The 24,482-nt window shown below is 44.0% G+C and overlaps 1 protein-coding gene across 4 annotated transcripts in view; it reads left to right on the forward strand.

Moving 5' to 3' along the window:
- rps6ka1 (ribosomal protein S6 kinase a, polypeptide 1) overlaps positions 1-12,277 on the forward strand; it is a 113,704-nt gene extending 101,427 nt beyond the window's left edge. For all 4 annotated transcript variants that reach the window (XM_029674977.2, XM_029674978.2, XM_029674976.2 and 1 more), the window contains 8 exons: positions 1,083-1,208; positions 1,609-1,698; positions 1,873-2,031; positions 2,401-2,562; positions 5,724-5,800; positions 5,962-6,079; positions 6,645-6,782; positions 10,297-12,277. In XM_029674977.2, the coding sequence (XP_029530837.1) occupies positions 1,083-1,208; positions 1,609-1,698; positions 1,873-2,031; positions 2,401-2,562; positions 5,724-5,800; positions 5,962-6,079; positions 6,645-6,782; positions 10,297-10,419 (993 nt within the window). In that variant the 3' untranslated portion in view covers positions 10,420-12,277. The remainder of the gene's footprint in view (positions 1-1,082; positions 1,209-1,608; positions 1,699-1,872; positions 2,032-2,400; positions 2,563-5,723; positions 5,801-5,961; positions 6,080-6,644; positions 6,783-10,296) is intronic.
- The last annotated feature ends 12,205 nt before the right edge of the window (positions 12,278-24,482 follow it).

The raw sequence follows: 24,482 nt of genomic DNA on the forward strand, positions 1-24,482 counted from the left end.
GACTTAGAATATGTGGACAACTACAAATACCTAGGTGTCTGGTTAGACTGTAAGCTCTCCTTCCAGACTCACATTAAGCATCTCCAATCCAAAATTAAATCTAGAATCAGCTTCCTATTTCGCAACAAAGCATCCTTCACTCATGCTGCCAATCATACCCTCGTAAAACTGACTGTCCTACCAATCCTTGACTTCGGTGATGTCATTTATAAAATGGCCTCCAACACTCTACTCAGCAAATTGGATGCAGTCTATCACAGTGCCATCCGTTTTGTCACCAAAGCCCCATATACTACCCACCACTGCGACCTGTATGCTCTCGTTGGCTGGCCCTCGCTTCATATTTTTCGCCAAACCTACTGGCTCCAGGTCATCTATAAGTCTTTGCTTGGTAAAGCCACGCCTTATCTCAGCTCGCTGGTCACCATAACAGCACCCACCCGTAGCACGCGCTCCCACAGGTATATTTCACTGGACACCCCAAAGCCAATTCCTAATTTGGCCACCTTTCCTTCCAGTTCTCTGCTGCCAATGACTGGAACGAACTGCAAAAATCACTGAAGCTGGAGACTCATATCTCCCTCACTAGCTTTAAGCACCAGCTGTCAGAGCACTGCACCTGTACATAGCTCATCTGTAAATAGCCCATCCATCTACCTCATCCCCATACTGTTATTTATTTTATTTATTTTGCTCCTTTGCATCCAAGTATCTCTACTTGCACACTCATCTTCTGCACATATCACTCCAATGTTTAATTGCTATATTGTAATTATTTCACCTGTATGGCCTATTTATTGCCTTACCTCCCTTATCCTACCTCCTTTGCACACACTGTATATAGACTTTTTCTCCTGTATTATTGACTGTATGTTTGTTTTACTCCATGTGTAACTCTGTTGTTGTTTGTGTCGCACTGCTTTGCTTTATCTTGGTCAGGCCGCAGTTGTAAGTGAGAACTTGTTCTCAACTAGCCTACCTGGTTAAATAAAGGTGAACTAAAATATGAAAAAATAAACTGTGTGTGATGCTGTAACTCTATACAGTAGCACTCATTTCCCTATGGTTTCTGCTTGCTGCAGCAACTCCATGGGAAGAACCTGTTGTTCAGCGATGGCTACGTGCTGAAGGAAGACATCGGCATGGGCTCCTTCTCTGTCTGCAAGCGCTGCGTCCACAAAGCCACCAACACAGAGTACGCCGCCAAGGTCAGAACAGACACAGACACACACACACACTTCTCTGTCTGCAAGACCTGCGTCCCCAAAGCCACCAACACAGAGTACCCCGCCATGGTACCAAAACATACGCTGTAGCCTCCCTCTCTCTGGGTGTATATCCTGAAATATCAAGCAAGTCACTCTCCCCAATCCCCCAAGTTTTATTCGTCCATCTTGTGGGGTGCTTAATCATTGCTAATACAGCAATTGGACATAACTCTCTGAAAGATACATTTGAACAATTTATGTTGAGTAAGTTATTCAGATCTGTCTTTTGGAGAGTGCTGTTCTAATCCTTTCCTAGCTCTTGTCTCGCTCCAACTCAATCATAACGGTTTCCTAATGGGTTATTTATAATGGCATCTGTGGTATTATTGTGCACTACCAGGTGATTGACAAGACCATGACAGACCCCTCCGAGGAGATCGAGATCCTGCTGCGATACGGCCAGCACCCCAACATCATCACCCTGAAGGATGTGAGCACGTACACTGAAACACACACACAATCATCACCCTGAAGGATGTGAGCACGCACACAACACACACATACACACACACACACAATCATCACCCTGAAAGATGTGAGAACACGTGCGCACACACACCTGCACAGACTGCATCATCCTTCATGTGTTCTTTCCTTCCGTCAGGTGTATGACAATGGGAAGCAGGTGTATCTGGTGACAGAGCTGATGCGAGGCGGGGAGCTGCTGGACCGGATCCTGAAACAGAAGTTCTTCTCCGAGCGTGAGGCCAGCTCCGTGCTCCACACCATCACCAAGACTGTAGAATACCTCCACGCACAGGGGGTGAGACGACTCTCTACGCACACACTGTAACACACTGCTGAATATGGACCTGAATTAACTTTGTCTTAACAAGAGTGTCTAGATATTCCTTTATCCTTTTTCCTATGTTCTAATAGTCTTACTTTCAAAAAAGATGTATGTCACAGTATTAACACTCAAGGCAACTACTGGGCAAATAATGTACAATCAACATCGTATCTCCAAAAAGTCCATTGGAAGTCAAGTGTCGAAGTAACAGTTGAAGGTTTATTTTTGTGTTAACATTTGACCCTTGCCAAGTTGTCTTTCAATCCCCTCTCTCCTTCTCCCGCTTCACCTCTACCTCTCCTCCCCCTCCGTTCCTCATTTATCCACCTCCCTTCTCTCCAGGTGGTTCACAGGGACCTGAAGCCTAGTAACATCCTGTATGTAGATGAGTTGGGGAACCCAGAGTCCATCAGGATCTGTGACTTTGGTTTCGCCAAGCAGCTGAGAGCTGACAACGGCCTGCTCATGACCCCCTGCTATACTGCTAACTTCGTAGCCCCGGAGGTAAGGCCCGGGACTGTGTGTGTGATGACGATTATGATCAATACCTGTATATACACTGAGAATACCACACATTAGGAACACCTTCCTAAAATTGAGTTGCACCCCCTTTTTCCCTCAGAACAGCCACAATTCGCCGGGGCATGGATACTGGCCTTGTTAACTCCAATGCTTCCCACAGTTGTCGATTTGGCTGGATGTCCTTTGGGCAGTGGACCAGGCTTGATATACACAGGAAACTGTTGTGTAAAAAAGCCTGGCTGTGGCGGTCACGGCATTTTGTCAGCCGGTTATTGTCATGCAAAAGTCTGCCGGTCTCACGGTAATTTACCATAAACACCTTTAGAGTCTCCAGGCCTCTGCATACAAGCCGCTGATGCACGCCTTTCGAACATCTAGATTTTTTTTAAAGTATAATAAATCAATTGAACAATCACAATAATTCCATTATTACTTTTAGGCAGGTCGAAAGAAATATTATTAAGAAAATGTATTTTATTCGAAGAGCTTAGGACTTGGCCAAATATGTTATCAGGCTTGTTAATTTAGCAGACAAGTTATGCCATTATTTTATATTATATGATTTTATATGAACCTTTTGTGTGTAGGGGGCAGTATTTTCGTTTTTGGCTTAAAAAAACGCACCCATTTGAAACTGCCTATTTCTCAGCCCCAGAAACTAGAATATATGCATATAATTGTCAGATTAGGATAGAAAACACTAAAGTTTCCAAAACTGTAAAAAAAAAAAAATCTGTGAGTATAACAGAACTGATATTGCAGGCGAAAACCTGAGGAAAATCCAATCAGGAAGTGCCTCTTATTTTGAAACCTCTCTGTTCCTATGCATGCCTATCCTCCATTTAAAGGGATATCAACCAGATTCCTTTTTCTATGGCTTCCCTGCCGTTCACGTTTAGCTACGAAAAAAACCTGTATCCAGGAGTGTAATTATCCCGCAAGCTCATTAGCATAACACAACGTTAACTGCCATTGGACTCTGGAGCAGTGGAAATGCGTTTTCACCATCTGGCAGTCTGATGGACGAATCTGGGTTTGACGGATGCCATGAGAAAACTACCTGCCTCAATGCATAGTGCCAACTGTAAAGTTTGGTGGAGGAGGAACAATGGTCTGATTTTCATAGTTTGGGCTAGGCCTCTTAGTTCCAGTAAAGGGAAATCAACGTTACAGCATACAATGACATTCTAGACGGTTTGAGGAGGCAACAGTTTGAGGAAGGCCCTTTCCTGTTTCAGCATGACAATGCCCCCGTGCACAAAGCGAGGTCCATACAGAAATGGTTTGTCGTGATCGGTGTGGAAGAACTTGACTGGCCTGCACAGAGCTCAACCCCATGGAACACCTTTGGGATGAATTGGAACGCCAACTGTGAGCCAGCCCCAATCGGCCAACACCAGTGCCCGACCTCAGTAATGCTCTTGTGGCTGAATGGAAGCAGGTCCCTGCAGCAATGTTCCAAGTGGAAAGCCTTCCATGGGAAACTAAGTGAAATCTGTTTGGGTACATCTATAGTAACATGTTTTCACAACAGAACCTATTTCATTAAACTGACAGCCTCTCTCTCTACGCACTGGAGAAAGGAATGAAGGGGGAGATGAGAACGCAAAGTGATGAGCTATTCTGTAGCTAAAGGTAATGTGTCAGCCTATTCATTCTGAAAATAAATTCATTGTAATTCATTATAATTGTAGGCTATCTCTGAATTTGTTTAATTTAGGATAGACCAATTATGTATCAAAGATATCTTAAATCAGTATATATTTAAATTTTTGCCCTGTGTAATATAAGGTAGGCTATGTATTGTATAATGGTACAATCATTATTTTAATTCAGTTTTTTTTTTTTTTTTTTTTTGCGGACCTGGTCTCAAATCAAATGAAATGTCATTGTATTTGTCACATGCGGCGAGTACAACAGGTGTAGACCTTAGTGAAATGCTTACGTCCAAGCCCTTAACCAACAATGCAGTTTTAAGAAAATACTTTTTTTTTTATTTAAATAAGTGTTAAGAATAACAGATACAGTAAATAACAATAGTGGGGCTATATACAGGGGGTACCCGTACAATGTGCAGGCGCACCGGTGTCGATGTAATTGAGGTAATATGTACATGTCGGTAGAATGATTAAAGTGACTATGCATAGATAACAGAGTAGCAGCAGCATAGTTGAGGGAGGCAATGCAAATAGTCTGGGTGGCCAGTTGATTAGATGTATATAGGCCTCTGCGGTGCTTGACTTGGGCAGGCGCTCACCAGAGATGAGTTTTATACTGCTTATAGAATATTAGCTCAAAAGTATTGTGGAGCTCCTCCATCCAAAAATTAGTACCTGCACCTATTTCAGTCCAAGTCGAGCACCGGGCCTATGCATAATCTCTAATATTCATGTGGGTGTTTTGAATTAATCATCACCTTAGAAAGCACTGTCCATTTTGTTATGTTGGTTGTTGTGAATGTTGTTTTAAAGACCATTTTTTCCTCTGTTTCAATCTGTCTCCAATTTATTTCTTCAAATTGATCAATCACAGTGAGTTGAGGTTTTTTTAAAAGCACATACTGTTTTTATGATTTCAGTGATGTTCGATTGCATTTGCATTGATGCCAGAGTGCTTAGAGGGACAACAGAGCCCTGAGTACCGGCGAAATTAGCGACCTGATGATCATTAGCTAGTTTGGTCATACTAACACATGTCCAGAGTGCATAAGAGGAGATTACCTTGACTCAACGGTCGTGACTCATGACTGCCGGCAGTGGCGCTAATACAGTCACCGCAACAGCCCATGTCTGGCATCTACTACCATACCCTGTTCAAAGGCCATCTTTTTTGTCTTGCCCGTTCACCCTCTGAATGGCAACACATACACAATCCATGCCTCAATTGTCTCACGGCTTAAAACCCATCCTTCAACCTGTCTCCTCCCCTTCATCTATGCCGATTTGAGGTGACATTAATAAGGGATCACGTCTTTCACCTGGTCAGTCTGTCACGGAAAGAGCAGGTGTTCTTAATGTTTTGTAATGCTCAAGAGTAGCGTCCTTGGCAAATTCTAGGGAGTATATCCTTTGGGCGTATAGCTGGACCACGGTGATGCGCGATAGCCAATATTGTGACGCATTGCTCTGTCCTGTGTGTTCCAGGTGTTGAAGCGTCAGGGCTACGATGAGGGCTGTGATGTTTGGAGTCTGGGTGTCTTGCTGTACACCACGCTGGCTGGGTGAGGAACACACACACACACACCACATCCCGCTCACACATCTGTGCACTATATTCCACTCCGTAGGGCATCTAGATCCAACAAGATGTCATTTTGTCACTCGCGTTCGTACGCACTCTCCCATTTGACTTGTCCCATGTGCTCCCTCCCTCCCCCTTCAGCTTCACTCCGTTTGCCAATGGGCCCGAGGACACTCCAGATGAGATCCTGAGCAGGATAGGAAGCGGTCACTTCACCCTGACCGGAGGCAACTGGGACGGCGTGTCGGACGCAGCCAAGGTACAGTACGACTGACTAGGACTTGCTGGGAAACTTGAAGTGAAACAATAGTTGTTTAGTTTGGATTTCAAGGATAGAGGTGTACAGTATATAATATGACAAAAACTCATCAAACTGGCCTCCTGAGTGGCGCAGCAGTCTAAGGCACTGCTGAGGTGTCACTTCTGACCCAGGTTTGATCCCAGGCTGTGTCACAGCTGGCCATGACCGGGAGACCCATACGGCGTTGCACAATTGGCCCAGCGTCGTCCTGGTTAGGGGAGCGTTTGGCCTTCTGGGTTTTCCTTTCCTTGTGCAAGCTGGATGGTGTTTTCTCCAACACATTGGTGCGGCTGGCTTCCGGAATAGCGGGCAGCGTTTCAAGAAGCAGTGCGGCTTGGCATGGTCGTGTTTCGGAGGACGCATGGCTCACAAAATTCGCCTCTCCCGAGTACGTAGGGGATTTGCAGCGGTGGAACAAGACTAACTACCAATTGGACATCACGAAAAGGGGGTGAAAGTACAACAACAAAAACATCAAACCATTAATATCTTCCTTCCTGCTGTGTGTGTTCTTTCTCCATAGGACCTGGTGTCTAAGATGCTCCACGTGGACCCCCACCAGCGGCTGACGGCCATGCAGGTCCTCAAGCACCCCTGGATTGTTCAGAGGGACAAGCTGCCCAACAGCCAGCTGCAGCACCAGGACGCCAAGCTGGTCAAGGTACTGGATTGATACTATAATGTACACTATGCTGTGCGCACTGGGAAATCCAGGGTTGGGAGTCAACTCTGTTCTTGTTTACATGGTACATTTCTATTGGACACAGCTGACAATGCCATTACAGTCCCGAAAAGTACATTCCAGAATAAAGCAATGTGACCAAACGTCTTATTTTCCAAGGTATATTTTGGGGAATTTTATGCTTCATTGGATCGAGGAGAGACAATGGGGAAGATGGATAGAGAGTGTGCTGAAGTGGCAGTGGGCCGGATTCGAACCCGTGCTGCAGCGGTATATGTCATCCGGAGGCAGCGGTTTAGTCCGTTAGACCACCCTAGGCCGTAGTGTGGCCTAACTTTGTGGTGCCTGCAGCGCTTTATTTGGAAATCGGGAGGTGACTGAACAAAAAGTGGGCGTGACCTGGGGGAGCTCTGAGGTACCGGAACACACGAGAAAATGAAGAAACGTTATGATACAGCATTGCTCATCATGGCATTTGCGTGGTGACATTGAGTAGAATAGAGGTACTTACAGAATTTGCACACATGGGTAAAAAAAATATATTGTAGCCTTTTATAAAAACATTTCATGTGATTTTACCTAACTGGAGACTTTAGTGAAATATTTTTGAATACCACACAAATTATCGAAATGACAGGCTACTTTGACACTGACAGAGAAATACAAAACAGCCTCGTCTTGAATGCAACAACTAGCGGAGGCTAAATATTGTACAATATGAGGAGGAAATTATAGTCCTAATCAAGTTCCAGTGTCACTCACCAGTGATGCTGTTCGCTCAATAGGGCTACAGTTGAAGTCGGAAGTTTACAGAGAAAAACATTCTCTACTACAGTGTATTGCACACTGATATTCTGATTAATTTGGGATCTTTAGATATTTATACACTTAGGTTGGAGTCATTAAAACTCGTTTTTCAACCACTCCACAAATTTCTTGTTTAACAAACTATAGTTTTTGCAAGTCGGTTAGGACATCTACTGTGTGCATGACAGGCAATTTTTCCAACAATTGTTTACAGGCAGATTATTTCACTTATAACTCACTGTATCACAATTCCTGTGGGTCAGAAGTTTACATACACTAAGTTGACAGTGCCTTTAAACAGCTTGGAAAATTCCAGAAAACGATGTCATGGCTTTAGAAGCTTATGATAGGCTAATTGACATAATTTGAGTCAATTGGAGGTGTACCTGTGGATGTATTTCAAGGCCTACCTTCAAACTCAGTGTCTCTTTGCTTGACATCATGGGAAAATTAAAAGAAATCAGCCAAGACCTCAGAAAATAACCTCCAATTCTGGTTCATCCTTGGGAGCAATTTCCAAATGCCTGAAGGTACCACGTTCATCTGTACAAACAATAGTACACAAGTATAAACACAATGGGACCACACAGCCGTCATACCGCTCAGGAAGGAGATGCGTTCTGTCTCCTAGAGATTAATGTACGTCGGTGCAAAAAGTGCAAATCAATCCCAGATCAACAGCAAAGGTAAACCTTGTGAAGATGCTTGGAGGAAGCAGGTACAAAAGTATCTATAACCACAGTAAAACGAGTCCTATATCGACATAACCTGAAAGGCCACTCAGCAAGGAAGAAGCCACTGCTCCAAAACCACCATAAAAAAGGCAGACTCATACTTTTTGGAGAAATGTCCTCTGGTCTGATGAAACAAAAATAGAACCATTTGGCCATAATGACCATCGTTATGTTTGGAGGAAAAAGGGGGAGGCTTGCAAGCCGAAGAACACCATCCCAACCGTGAAGCACGGGGGTGGCAGCATCATGTTGTGGGGGTACTTTGCTGTAGGAGGCACTGGTGCACTTCACAAAATAGATAGCATCATGAGGTAGGAAAATTGTGGCTATATTGAAGCAACATCTCAAGACCTCAGTCAGGAAGTTAAAGCTCAAAGTCACAAATGGGTCTTCCAAATGGACAATGACCCCCAAGCATACTTCCAAAGTTGTGGCAAAATGGCTTAAGGAAAACCATGTCAAGGTATTGGAGTGGCCATCACAAAGCCCTACCCTCAATCCTATAGAAAATGTGTGGTCAGAACTGAAAACGCGTGTGCGAGCAAGGAGGCCTACAAACCTGACTCAGTTACACCAGTTCTGTCAGGAGGAATGGGCAAAAATTCACCCAACTTATTGTGGGAAGCTTGTGGGAGGCTACCTGAAACATTTGACCCAAGTTAAACAATTTAAAGGCAATGCTACCAAATACTAATTGAGTGTATGTACACTTCTGACCCACAGGGAATGTAATGAAAGAAATGAAAGCTGAAATCATTCTCTCTACTATTATTCTGACATAAAATAAAGTGGTGATCCTACCTGACCTAAGACAGGGAATTGTTACTAATATTAAATGTCAGGAACTGTTACACTGAGTTTAATGTATTTGGCTAAGGTTTATGTAAACTTCCGACTTCAACTGCATTTGGGAATATATCAAATCTGTTGGGAGCCTACAGACATTCGTCTAATTTTCAGCAGGAGCCATTTGCTTTCCAACCTGTGCTTTTCCCACAATTGTATTCAAAATATTGCGAAAGGCCTGTTTTGGCAGCTTTTCAGACAACTACAACTCAACAATCAGTTGATTGATAGCCTATTTGCAGCGTGTTACCGACTGTAGGCTATGCCTTGTGATTGGTCTACATTTTACAATCCACAGCTATTTATTTCTAGCAATGTCTATCAGAGCATAGAGTGATCATAGAAATGTAATTTCATTCTAGTTCTATGAGAGATATACAGGCGTGTTTCTCTCTCACAAAACCAACGGCCACGCATTGGTCACTAGACTTCAATGTTGCACAAACTTTATCCCTGGCCTGGCCCAACCGTAATCATTTCTCAGAATATCAGGCGCGGGCTGGAAATATGTTTTCCCATGACATTTGGGCAGGATAATTAACAAGGAGGCGTCTTAATAAACTCTGATTGCTTTTATTCAAATTGCCTTCTCTTTCAAGTTAAAGCTGCAGTATGTAGCTTTTTGGGAGACCTGACCAAGTTCACACACAAATGTGAGTTATAGATCTGTCATTCTCATTTCAAGCGAGTGCAGTGCTTGAGGCAAGAAGCAGTAGATATATTCTATGTGGGCTATGTCTATGATTCCCAATCTTAAATGTAGTTATTTTTGTCTTTATTTTCAGTTTTGAACACCAGCTTCAAACAGCTAAAAATACAATATTTTGGTTTCTGAAAAATATATTTCACATCGGTTTAGATGGCAAAATGATTTTCCTACGCTGTACTTGCTACACGATTAGAATTTTAGAAAGCAGGAAATGGCAGAGTGATTTCTGCATAGTGCACCTAAATTCTTTCATGCCACAAGATGTACCGGATCCGGTCAAAGAGGTTCCGGAATACAACGGTCTTAAAGAGGTGCCAGATCCTGTGTGACTGCAACTGGAACTGTTTGTCCTCCAAACTGATATCTTGACATTGCACTACCTCTTCTCTTCTGACAGGGGGCGATGGCAGCCACCTACTCTGCCTTGAAGAGCTCCCAGCCCACGCCGGAGCTGAAGCCCATCGAGTCTTCGTTCCTGGCCCAGCGACGTGTCAAGAAGCTCCCCTCCACCTCTCTGTAGAACCATGATGACCCCCAGACTCTAGCTAGAACACCCCCCAGTCAGTCAGTACAGCAGTAAGTCACGGGACTGAAGAGACAACCTCCTTTTAACCAGCCAAGGACCACTGACTGTACTCTGCTGTAGTCACCCCCCCCCCCTGCCGGTGATATCAGTCGTCTCAGCTTCCTCCTCGATAGGTGTGGTCACTGGCTGTCAATCACACCTGGACTAGTGACAGGACATGACTGGGGATAAGGAGGCAGGGGGGTAGCAGCAGGTGTTGACAAATGTGTTCGCAGTATATTTTGGATAAGAGTTGTGTGTGAGTCTTGAGTTTGCGAGACAACCTGCTACCGCAGAGGACGTTGATGACCGCTGTTGATGTTTCAGTAGTGTTTCTGTTCTGCTGTCGTTTTGATTGGCTCTCCACTCAGCATCACTGTGATTGGCTGCCGCTCAGCTCTCTGCACTGTCTTTCTGTCTTTCTGTATGTCTGTTTGGTGTGTCGTTCTCTCTCCAGTTGATTAGCTTTACGTAGTAGTAGGCTACTGCCAAATCGATTTTGTTTTTGCTGTTTTTCCATTAGGAAAGCTTGAAGGGGCTATGGAACAAAATGAGATCAGTCCATTGCTATCATTCCCCTATTTTGTAATGCCCATTAAAGTAAAAAAATATATATTTTGCCATAAATGAGACTGTACCAGAAGTAGCAATTCTGGGTAATGTAGCCACTGCTAATGTTTTTTTCCAAGCTGAGTGTCTCCCTCCATTTGCATGACTTACGGTGAGTCCAGTCCTAGGGAAAGTTGCAGGAAGTTGTTCGCATGGTCTGGTGCAGTGTGGTGTCATGTTGCTTTGTCCTTTTCTTCTCTACACTTTTCTTGGTGACCTTGCTGATTCTGAGAAGAAAAAAAAGATTGGAGAGATGTCCAAATATTTTTATTGTAAAAAAAAAAAATGAAGAGTATCTGTAATGCCCTAAACAAGTTGGCATGTTGAAATCTATATTCTGTTTTTTTCCCCCCATTGTGTTATCTTCTTGGATATGCATATTTTGAATGCTGTCTGTCTTGTGTTCACTTTTGTTGTTGCCTGTTTTATGTTTTGTTGTTCGGTCCAAAGAAAGTGGTGATTACGTTTTGTAAAAGGTATGTCGAGCTGTTGGAGCGTCCATGAGGGACTCTATCCCACAATCCTCTGTTTCGATGTTAAGATGTCAAGTATGGTGTGATTGATTGTCGAAGCGAATGTACTGAGCACTCAAATGCACTCTCCTAAAGTCACTGTAAAGCATTGGTTTTCTTCTTCTACTCAAACAATATTGTTTGGGCTTTTCTGATTTGAAATTGCCTCTCGGCTGGTTTTTCACTTCTAAGTGAATGTCCGCAGGTCATTTTTTTTGTCTCCTGTTCAGTTTGACTCTACTACCCGGGTAAAGGTCTATTGTGCCAACCTGAACCAAGCTGCGCCGGCTCTGCTATTTTAACCAGTACAGCTTGGTTTGGTTCGGCAGTGAGAAAAGCCCTGGACTTCCATCAAGTTCTTTCTCTATTTCTACTTAATCATAGGTCATAATAACTTCTAGACTAAATGATCATTGTATTATTTGCTGTATTGGGATAGGACACATTTGTGGCTAAGTTTTAAGTAGCTTGTAAAAGGTAACTTGACCTACAGCATACTTTTTAGATCCTGTAAGCTTCTTTAGGCTTGACCCTTGACATCTGAAGCATATCTGTCGAAAGGAGGTTGGTGGGTCGGGATGGGGTACCGGGGGTACGTCACCCTCTTCGGCCATTGCAGCAGTGGAGATTTGGGCCTATAGGGTGTTAAATGAGATTCCTTTCTATTAAAAAAAAAAAAAGATCTGCGCTGATCAGACTGCTTTGTCTCTGCTTTCATCTCGTATTGTCTGCATGTATGCGTACACTAATAATAATATCATACAAAATAACAGGGTTGCACTCCATTCAGGAATTGAACATGTTCCTACATTAGTCTGTCAGTGTCTTTTTGTGTTCATACATTTTATGGACCACCTTTAAGTGTACTGTGTCCTAGACCCTGTGATGGATGTGTGGTTTCCTTTAAAACACCCCAGGGAACAGTGTGTTACGCAAGCAGAAAAACACTGTGTGCATCTCACTGCAGCACATGTGCGCGCACACACACACACAGTACACTTTCATTGTACTTCCCAAACGTCCTCCAATGCACTGACTAGCTCCTGTGATGGACCTCTGCTGCAGACACACACACTCTTAGGCAGCTTTTAACATGGTAACACTTTCCTCTTCTGCGTCAAACCATTCTGTTCTATAACACATTTGTGTACTGACCACACGCTCCCTGAAACGGACTACCATCCGCTCATTAAAATACGCAAACTCTCTTACTTGCATACAGTACCTCTACATATTTGCCTAATTCCTACCTCCTTCACAGTGGCATGCAAAACCCTACATAGAAGCAAATAATATTCTGTTCAGCATCAAATGGGAAAGCTAATTCATTCTAAACACAACTTGTTCTCTGGAAAATGGCATTAACTGTCTTTTAGGATGCATATAGAGAAGGGTACTCATTGTACTTCACGGACTCGTGATTGGTTAAAAGAAATGGATCTGATAGTTGGAGCTGTATTGTTGAACATGAATTGTTCTTGAAATAACTATTTATCCTATAAAACCCAGTGTTCAATGGAAGCTACCCTAACGTATACGGTGCATTCAGAAAGTATTCAGACCCCTTGACTACTTCCACATTTTGTTACGGTACTACCTCGGCAATCTACACACAATACCCTATAATGACAAAGCGAGTATTCCGACCGTTTGCTAGGAGTCTCGACATTGAGCTCAGGTGCATCCTATTTCCATTGATCATCCTTAAAAAACTTGATTGGAGTCCACCTGTGGTAGACTCAATTGATTGGACATGATTTGGAAAGGCACACACCTGTCTATATAAGGTACCACAGTTGACAGTGCATGTCAGCAAAAACCAAGCCATGAGGTCGAAATAATTGTCCGTAGCGCTCCAAAACAGAATTGTGTCGAGGCACAGATCTGGGGAAGGGTACCAAAACATTTCTGCAGCATTGAAGGTCCCCAAGAATACAGTGGCCTCCATAATTCTTAAATGGAAGAAGTTTGGAACCACCAAGACTCCTCCTAGAGTTGGCCTCCCGGCCAAACTGAACAATCGGGGGAGAAGGGCCTTGGTCAGGGAGGTGACCATTAACCCGATAGTCACTGACAGAGCTCTGGAGTTCCTCTGTGGAGATGGTTGTCCTTCTGAAATGTTCTCCCATCTCTGCAGCACTCCACCAATCAGGCCTTTATGGTAGAGTGGCCAAACAGAAGCCACTCCTCTGTAAAAGGTATGACAGCCCACTTGGAGTTTGCCAAAAGGCACCTAAAGAATCTAAGATCATGATTAACAAGATTCTCTGGTTTGATGAAACCGAGATTGAACTCTTTGGCTTGAATGCCAAGCATCACGCCTGGAGGAAACCTGGCACCATCCTTATGGTGAAGCATGGTGGTGGCAACATCATGCTGTGGGGGTGTTTTTCAGCGGCAGAGACTGGGAGACTAGTCAGGATCGAGGGAAAGATGAATGAAGCAAAGTTCAGAGATCCTTGATGAAAACTTGCTCCAGAGCACTGAGGACCTGAGACTGGGGTGAAGGTTCATCTTCCAACAGAACAGTGACCCTAAGCACACAGCCAAGACAACGCAGGAGTCGCTTCGGGACAAGTCTCAATGTCCTTGAGTGGCCCAGCCAGAGCCCGGAATTGAACCCGATCGAACGCCTGGAGAGACCTGAATGTTGCTGTGCAGCAACGCTCCCCATCCAACCTGACAGAGCTTGAGAGGATCTGGTGAGAAGGGAGAAAATCTCCAAATACAGGTGTGCCAAGCTTGTAGCATCATACCCAAGAAGACTCAAGGCTGTAATTGTTAACAAAGTACGGAGTAAAGGGTCTGAATACTTATAAATATAATATTTTATAAATTTGCAACAACAAAAACAAATTTAATCAATTTTAGAATAAGGCTGTGTAAACTAACAAAATGTGGAAAAAGTGAAGGGGTTTGAATAATATCCGAAGGCACCATCTACAGTGCATTGTCCCTCTGGGTAGTTGCCTTGGGCCGTTACTCTTCTCTATTTTTACAAATGATTTGTGTCTGGTCTTACGCAAAGCTAAAATGACTGTATGCGGATGATCCCACACTCTACATGTCAGCACCCGAAGCAAGTGAGCTCGCTGAGATTTTTAACGAGTTAGTATCAGAATGGGTGATTTTAATAATAAACTGGTCTTAAATACATTTTAAAACTAAAAGCATTGTATTTGGTTCTAAACATTCCTAAACCTCGACTGGAGTTGGACATGAAGGATGTGACCGTTTGAGGAATGGATGGTCAAGACACATTGGCAAAGTTGTGAAGACGGGGAAGGGGAATGTCTGATTTTTGACACAAATCAACTGTACTAGTTGTTCAGGCTCTGGTCTTGTCCCAACTTGATTACTGTCCGGTAATATGGTCAAGAGTAGCGAAGGAAGGCTTGAAACGGAGCAACATGCCTTGCCCTTAAATGCACGTAACTAACATAAACATGCATGCCAGTCTTTCCTGGTTGAGAGCTGAAACATTAACTGCTTTTCTTCTAGTTATGAGTTGTATTACTGCGATGATACATTCCAGATTATCTGCATGATCAAATCACATTCAGCTCGGACACCCATATATATATATATATTATACAACACATTTTCCAAAAAGTAGTAGCATTAGTCACGTAAACACAGAAATAAACAAATGGCACATTGGATTCCTAATTTTAAAAATAAGTGGTGCTTTTCGTACCGAGGAGATAAAGTTAAATAAATTACTACCATAAACGTTACATACAAATCTGAGTAGTATATAGAAAAGGAGTTAGATAGATATATATATATCTATCTAACTCCTTTTCTATATACTACTCAGATATGTATATATATTCACGGCAACGCACAATTTTATACAGAGCCAAGATCGTATGGAACTCCCTTCCATCTCCAAATCCTCAAGCAAACAGAAAAATGACCTTTAAGAAAATGATTATACAACTCATGGAATGGTGGGGACTGTGAGGGGACACGCACACAATTTGTGTTGTACTGTTTGTATGTTTAAGTGTGTGTGATGGTCCTTGTCCATTAGTCTATCAGTGTTTTGTTAATTGTTATTGTTTGTGTTTTGTGTGGCTACTGCTTCTGTAAAACGAGTAAATAAGCAAATAAACAAACACTCTCTCTACCTCTGTTCATCTCTCTCACTCTCACTCTGTGCTCTTACCTTGATGTCAGTGTACAGGCAATTCACACTGCAGTAAATAAAACCCTTTACAACCACACCAATACTAACACAGACTTTTTCTAGGTTCCCGGTAATTAATTACAGTACTGTATCTAGCATCTTTCCATGGCTCTCATTACATTGGCTCTCATTACATTACCCTGGTCTCCTCCATCTGAAAGCAACTCGTCAAAAGTAGTGCACTATATAGGGAATATGGTGCCATTTGGGACTAACCCTGGAAGATGCTGCATTGCCTCATTTCATCTGCGGTTGTAATGGCGGGCAGGTCTGTTCATTAGGGCAAACCGTAGCAACCCGTTTTAAACAGAACTAGAAACAAGCATTTCTTATTGGGCCAGTATAGATAGTACTTCCCCGTTTCACTCCATTTCTTAACGTCTTCCGTTTGTGCCTACTGAACACAAGTCTGTTTGATTTGGAGGCAGCACTAAGATAGAAGCAGGAGCATCAATGTGTCTGATGGTCGTAAAACACAGAGTGAAGGCTGCCTTTGACTCTTCCTCTGTCTCTGCGTGGGCGGCAGACCTTGGAAATGCTCTGATAAGAAAGAGGCAGAGCGTGTTAACACCTCTCACTCCAAAACCGTGAAGTTGAACCTATGAGCGCAAGACATTGAACAGCTGTCTTTTTGGTTGAAAATATGTTTAAAAAATTTGAAAATATGTATTTTCAACATGTGTTCACTGGGATATTTGATAATAGTATGAACATCTACTGAACGACCTGATGTAATGGGTGTTTTATGCAGTTGGTTTTTACCCTTACGAAAAAAGAGTGCAGTAGAACTGCAGTATGCTGCAAATACTGTATCCAAAATACCACAGTCGACTGCAGTTACTGCATTTTTAAAACTGCAATCTTTTTTGTAAGGGTAGTTCTCATTAGGGCTGATGTGAGCTCAATTCTGATTGTGCCTGTGGAAAGATTTTGTTAGCGCTGTGGTACTGCGCACACAAAAAAAAACTGAAGATTGACTATTCTCTCTCTTTCAGCAGGTATCTCAGTTTCCAGCTCCACTGCAGCCCACTAAAGTAAAATTAGACCATATTCCCTCTGAAACTATGCTATGCCTATGAGCAGAAGACCTTGAAAAGACGTGAAAAAAAAAATACTTATTTTTGGTTGCACCCTGCAAATGAGTCCCCTGTCCCCTGCCTTACCCGTGGCTCTCTCCCCCCAATCCCCAGTCAGACCTCATGGTGATGTAATTGACCCTTCGCTAAGCCCCGCCCCCCTTGGGTACTGTTGCAAGCTTGGACAACATTTTCACGGGAAGCTTAATTCCCCCCATTCTAACCACTGGTGAAATCCAGTGGAAAATACTCCCAAAACTCTGCATTTCAGGATTTGCAGTAGCAAGTTTTCTTGGTGCATTGTTAAATTATTGAGCCATTTAAATAAATAATAATAAGTGTTTCAAACGTGAGCTTGTCCGAGATGTTGGACTCGACCACGGTTGCTATCCATTGGAACGCTGCGATTGGTTGCCCAAAATTCTGTGCAGGGGTCAATTCCCTTTATCCAGCAACTGACACATCACTCCCTCCCCCTAGCACAAACATAACATAGGCAGAGGAGATTAAACTAATCTGGGACAGAGGGTCTGTATACGCACAGGGAGGGAGGGAGGAAAGGGTATATGGAGGGATGGTTATTTTCACAATGGATTGAGGACAGGCTTTCTGTGTTTTAGTGGGGTGGAGGGAGGGAGGGGGAGAGATGATGTCTGAGATGGGAGAGAAACCCTGTAATACTGTAATGCATCCTGAATGATCGTATCAGGAGCCTTGTTTTGCGTGTGTGCGAGAGCGTGTGCCAGTCTTTCATGAGAGGACAGGGTTTGCATCACGTGTCCCTCTGGCTTACTTGGCTCACAAGTCACGGATGGACACAGTTGTTGTTAGCAGTGTGTCTGTGTGTGCATGCTTTTGGCAACCTGTCTGGGTTATATGAGGAACCCTTCTTGGAACTATGTTGTGCGATCAAACAGTGGCAGCATCCCAAACACTAAACTAGCTACAGCACGTCAGGGTTGGGGTAAGGAAAGTTGCAGTTGACCCCAACCCTGCAGCATGCACACTGCAAAACCCCACCAATCTCTTGCACTCTCTCATATATACGTATAGTACCCGTCAAGTTTGTGGAAGCCAGGTAATCTGATACATCACTCTTCTTCTTGGTCAAATAGCTCTTACACAGCCTGGAGTTGTGTTGGGTCATTGTCCTCTTGAAAAACAAATGATAGTCCCACTAAGTGCAAACCAGATGGGATGGCATATTGCTGCAGAATGCTGTGGTGGTTAAGCGTGCCTTGAATTCTAAATCAATCACAGACAGTGTCACCAGCAAAGCACCCCCACACCATCACACCTCCTCCTCCATGCTTCACATTAGGAAACACGCATGCAGAGATCATCCATTCACCTACTCTGCGTCTCACAAAGACACAGCGGTTGGAACCAAAAATCTCATTTGTACTCATCAGACCAAAAGGCAGATTTCCAACGGTATAATGTCCATTGCTTGTTTTTCACCAAATAGAGCTATCTTCTGTATACTACCCCTACCTTGTCACAACACAACTGATTGGCTCAAACGCATTAAGAAGGAAAGAAATTCCACAAATTAACTTAACAAAGCACACCTGTTAATTGAGATGTATTCCAGGTGACTACCTCATGAAGCTGGTTGAGAGAATGCTAAGAGTGTGCAAAGTTGTCAAGGCAAAGGGTTGGCTACTTAGAATCTCAAATAAAAAATATATTTGTATAACACTTTTTAGGTTACATGATTCCATATGTGTTATTTCATAGTTTTGATGTCTTCACTATTATTATACAATCTAGAAAATATTTTTGAAAAGAAAAAACACTGGAATGAGTAGGTGTGTCCAAACATATATAAATGAGAGAGAGAGAGAGAGAGAGAAAATAATTCAACCTTGGGTTAGAGCAGCTGGCTAGCAGGGGAATGAACCAAACAGATGGTACAAGGGTGTCTGATCATTCCAGGTGTGTGTGTGTGTGTGGAGGGGGGGACAAATTACCATTGGATAAGGGTCTGAGATGCACTGAGTGAAGTTTGTCATCTTGGAAGAGCTAGTTCAAAAAGAAAGATTCAATTTCAGCGACAAGCGGTGAATGATAGGACGGGCGAGGAGGAATAGTGGGAAAGAGTGATAAATGAGTTCGGGAAGGTGAGGGAGAGAGAAACTAAAATGTGAACAACACCCCGCCCTTCTCCACTTGCCATCTGATGCTGAGACTGTGTTGCTATGGGCAACAAGCCGAACGGTATAGAGGAGGATGAATAGAGCCCAGCTGGAGTGAGTGAGTGAGGGAGGGAGGGCGGAGAGGAGAGAACGACTCATACACCACACACACACACTAAGCCAACCACAGACAGGAGAGGAGCTAGGATAGAATCGCTGAATGTGTTATCCCTCTCTTCATTTTCCTGTTGAAGTAGGCTAAGAGCACCGGAGATGGCAACACAAAGGACATCGAGGGGGCAGAGCCAGCAGAGGGGCAAGCAGCCAATCGGCATTCAACATGAAGCAAGCAACCAATGAGGGGCGAGTGGACTCCTCCCCATGAAACGCTTTACTGAGCTCCGATCTCTTATTAATGAATGAAGCGGCTCTGAGGCAGCACGCCACTCACTGTGCTCCCACAGAATACTAGAATCAACAACAACAGCAGCACAGACTGACGCCCGCACCCAGCCGTGAAGAAAAACCTCAGACAAGCGCCTACCACGGACGACATGGATTCCCACCTTCACCCCGAGGCCTCAGCACCCCCTCTTTCCGTCCCTTCCCTCCCTTTCTCAGCCCTGTCCCCCCCCGGCACGCTGGCCCTCCCTCTTCCATCGCCCGCCACACGACGCTCCATCTCCATGGGCGACTTCCGGCGGGTGACGATGGCCTTGTACGGCTCGGAGACCCCCTCGACAGCCACCACGGCCCCCTCCTCCAAGATGGTGACCCCCAGCTCCAGCATGGAGTTCGAGGCAGCCCGCCGGCGCCTGCTGGAGATGGAGGAGCGCCAGCGTGTCATCCAGGAGATGGAGCGGCGCCTGGAGGAGCTCCGGGAGGTGTTCGTGCGCTCGGAGCAGGAGGCAGTGGAGCATGGCGAGGTGGTTACCCGCATCGCCTGCGCTGCCCAGCAGGGGGAGATGTACACGGCTGAGAACAGCCAGCGGTTCAAGAAGGGCCTGCGCTTCAAGAAGCACCGACCCACTATCGTTTTCTCATCCATGCTAGGACTCCGCACGTGCCTGCCCTGGCCCGTCAAGCTCAAATGACCCCCATCAACTACAGAGCACCACCTCTTCAGACCATTACCCCTTATTGATGTACAATCCCCGCTTGAGCTCTTGTTTGTTCCTGGAGGCTGGCCCTCTATGGACTAAAGACCGCCTACTGAACATATTAGTTAGTTTGGCAGCCATTGGACTCACATGGTACGTCTGTAAACCCAAAAGGTTATTGTACAAATGCAAAGATGTCATTGCTTGATGTGGTTGGTAGATTCTTATTTTCTATGCTTTATGTGTTGGAAGAAATGGGAAAAACATTCAAGGTGCAAGTCTCTGAAGAGGCTACGAGCAGTCATTGGACTGTGGTACCATGGAAACAATTCATTTTCTCTGTGCCTCTTATGATATGCAAAGAGAGAACAGGGTTATATAACAAAGCTGGGCTTATGGGATGGGGGAGAGCGTTGAACAATATCCCTTTCCAACCCACTGAATTGAGAAAAGGGGAGCGAAGGGCAGTTGAGGATCGACAGAGAAAGGGGGAGTCAGAAAGCGTGGGTGGTAAGAGGGCCATGCTCACGAAGGGAAACGTGCCTTGGCATTCCCCTGCAAACTCTATCTCTCAGCCCAGTAATCTTTTGAGCTTTGAAAGCCAAGTCCCCAGTGGAGTTATCGTCGGCTCTCTCAGGGCGAGAGAGAAAGTAGTTCCTCCTCAGAAGCTTCCACATGTGGCCTCTTCTTTGTCGCCTGGCAACCCAGGCCAAGCTCTCTCTCTCTCCTTAAAACCGTCCAGAATGTATTCAACAAACATTGTGTCCTCGGAGACCGAGGATTCAAGAACAACTTGCTTTTTTGCTGCATTTATTTCAGTCGGACCTGAGCCATGGACAATGGCGCTGACGCAAAACTATGTTATTTTGATAACGGTAGAGCTGGGCTCTCAATGCTTTAGAGGTTGACGGAATGTTTTAGGGTTGCAATAGCCATGCCATGGCCAGAGAGACGAGCAAAGGTAGGTTATACAGACTAGCTGAGCCAGGGGGTGGACGTTTGTGCTGACGTCTAATGTTTCTAGCTCTCTGTGTTGTTGTCATGGCAAAAGGATGGCCGAGTCAGTTCTGTGAAAGATGGAGGGTTGAAAGAGGCAGCCAAAGAGGAGACAAATGAGCAAATATAGCAATTTAATGTTATTGACGTAAGCGCATTGGTACCCACTGCTATTAATGCCCCTTTTGATTGGAAAATAAACTGAGGATGGGTTTGTTGAGGATGGTTCAAGGATGGGTTTGTGTGACGGTGTCTTTGAAGGTACATGGTGTTCTCTTTTTGAAAGTGTTAGCTGTTTCTCGTTTCTCACTTTATCTGGGTCCCATGCAGGTGACCTGATTCCACAGAGAGAGGCCTAGAACAGAACACACTCGCACGATTATTTGTCCTATTTCTTCTCCTTCCTCTCCTCGTTCCATTCGTCTTGGGATACCGTTTCCCCCACCCCTTTGCTTTAGCGCCAGTGTGTGTGCGTCGAAAGAACAGCTAATTCACTAGGGGGGGTCTATTTATGGCAATCGTAGGTTATGGCAGACAGACAATCTCTCTGCTACATAAATTGGAAGTGTGTGTGTGCACATGAGTGCAGTATCTACGACAGCTACTACTTTCCAGGTATTGTTGAAACTGATGATACAGAGCAAATATTACATCAAATTCAAGGGTAAGGTAAAGTTGTAGCTGATACTGTTTCAATGCTCAGTCATTTGGTGTATGACATGTTGGCTGGAAACAGGAAATGGTGAGGACCCTTTTAGCTAACCATATTTCATAAGAACTAACCTGTCATAGGTGTGCAGAGGAAACACTTCAAGGTAATTGGCTTCTTCACAGCACGGTAATTGTTTCCCATTATCATTCTGTTCAAAAGCTCCATCAAGCTTCTTAGTAGACAAGAAGGCAAGTGTTTCTGGTACAATTCGATAGGCTAGTTTAAATTGTTTGGACATTTGGCAACAAACTCTTGCTCTTGTTGAAGCATCATTTGTTGATGTTTTAAATCACTGTCTTGCTTTGGTGGTATTAGGATTTCTGCTGCTTCCAGGTTGCTGTTTAATGTTAGAATAGCTTGGGATTGCTTGAGCAGCCTGGTCTCAGTGCCAGACGAAACATACTTTATGTATTTCTGAGCACTTTCAAGACGTACACTGCATGACCAAAGGTATGTGGACACCTGCTCGTCAAACATCTCATTCCAGAATCATGGGCATTAAAATGGAGTTGGTCCCACCTTTGCTGTTAAGGCTTTCCACTAGATGTTGGAACATTGCTGGGGGGACTTGCTTCCATTTAGTCACAAGATCATTACTGAGGTTGGCCACTGATGTTGGGCGATTAGGCCAGGCTCGCAGTCGGCGATCCAATTCATCCCAAAGGCACTCAATGAGGTTGAGGTCAGGGCTCTGTGCAGGCCAGTCAAGTTCTTCCACACCGCTCTCGACAAACCATTTCTATTTGGACCTCGCTTTGTGCACGGGGGCATTGTCATGCTGAAACAGGAAAGGGGCTTCCCCAAATTGTTTCCACAAAGTTAAGATTTCCCTTCACTGGAACTAAGGGGCCTAATCAGAACCATGAAAAACAGCCCCAGGCCTTTATTCCCCCTCTATCAAACTTTACAGTTGGCACTATGCATTAGGGCAGGTAGCATTCTCCTTGATTTCGTCAAACTCCGATTTGTCTGTCAGACTGCCAGATGGTAAAGCGTCATTCATCAATCCGGAAAACGCGTTTCCACTGCTCCAGAGTCCAATGGCGGCGAGCTTTACACCACACCAGCCGAAGCTTGGCATTGCGCATGGTCATCTTAGGCTTGTGTGAGGCTGCTCGGTCCATGGAAACTCATTTCATAAAGCTTCTGACAAACAGTTCTTGTGCTGACGTTGCTTCCAGAGGCAGTTTTGAACTCGGTAGTGAGTGTTGCAACTGAGGACAGCCGATTTTTACACGCTACAGTGGTCCTGTTCTGTGGGCATATGGCCTACCACATCACAATAACAGCACAGTTGACCGGGGCAGCTCTAGCAGGGCAGACATTTGACAAACTGACTTGTTGGAAAGGTGGCATCCTATGACGATGAGTTTTTTAAGTACGGGCCATTCTACTGCCAATATTTGTCTATGGAGATTGCATGGCTGTGTGCTCGATTTTATACACCTGTCAGCAACGGGTGTGGCTGAAATAGCCAAATCCACTAATATCAAGGGGTGTCCACATATTTTTGCATATACAGTGTATTGTACCTAATGGTTTAGTTGCTTTATACAGAAACAAAGAAAGGAGGTTGGTCAGGGAGGATGGGTAGGCGTAATCCGCGACCGTTTAAGAATCCAAAAGGTTGATTGTTAGAGTCTGGTCGGTGACAACTGTAGCGTTTTAGCTAAATCTAAACTTAACCCAATTCACCAAACCTGGTATGTAAATTCACCTAACCTTTGTCTTTATAGTTCCCCTAACCGTTTACATAAATGATTCACCAACATTAGTTCTCCCAGTAATTCTCCTTTCTTGTTATGGTGACCCAAAAAGCAATCTGGTCTCAGAACAATATGTATAATAAATTACGTCACCCAATTCATATGCGAATGTACAACTGGGTAAGACGTATGAAACTATATGTCTCTCAATTCTTATATTGTACGACCATTCTTCCATTCATAATGTAACCTAAAAGGACATAAATGGAGTGTTGGGGACATCTCGCAGAGGCACATTTTCTATCATGTTTTCAGATGAGTCGACCTAGTGCACGAAATATGATCAAATGTACACCTCGACATTGTAGTTTACAGAACACAATACCTCACTTTCAGGTGATATAGGTTGAATTGACATATGATACTTGCTTAGCCTATTGGTCCTTTCTGTCCTCCTCACAGCGTTGGTGGTATGTGACTGAATGGGTCTAGCAACCCAAAGATTGTGCGTTTGAATCTCATCACGGACAACTTTAGCATTTTAGCTAACCTCAACCTTAACCCTTTAACCTTAACCCTAAACCTAACCTAGCTAACATTGACCACAACAAATTGGAATTAGTCAAATATAAGTTTAGCAAATTCCTAATAATATTGTACGTATTGCAATTCGTAACATACCATACAAATTGTAACATCATACAAAATGGATGATGGACATCCCAATTAGTATGATATGTTACATTTCGCATTGGTATATAATTCAGTTCTGGATTTACATTTGCTATGTTACGTCTACCCCTGAGTCCAGGTCGAGGGCAAGGTGCACAGGTGATGGTGATTGGAAAGTATTTATCGCTTTATTTACAAATATTTATTAGTCTGTCGATTACAAGGGCTATTTAGCTACTTTTTTTTTTAAAGCTAGGGTGTTGAACTACAACAGACAATGATCGATGGAGCCGTCTACATGCATT

The sequence above is a fragment of the Oncorhynchus nerka genome, linkage group LG12, assembly GCF_034236695.1.
Source record: "Oncorhynchus nerka isolate Pitt River linkage group LG12, Oner_Uvic_2.0, whole genome shotgun sequence".
Taxonomy (NCBI): Eukaryota; Metazoa; Chordata; class Actinopteri; order Salmoniformes; family Salmonidae; genus Oncorhynchus; species Oncorhynchus nerka.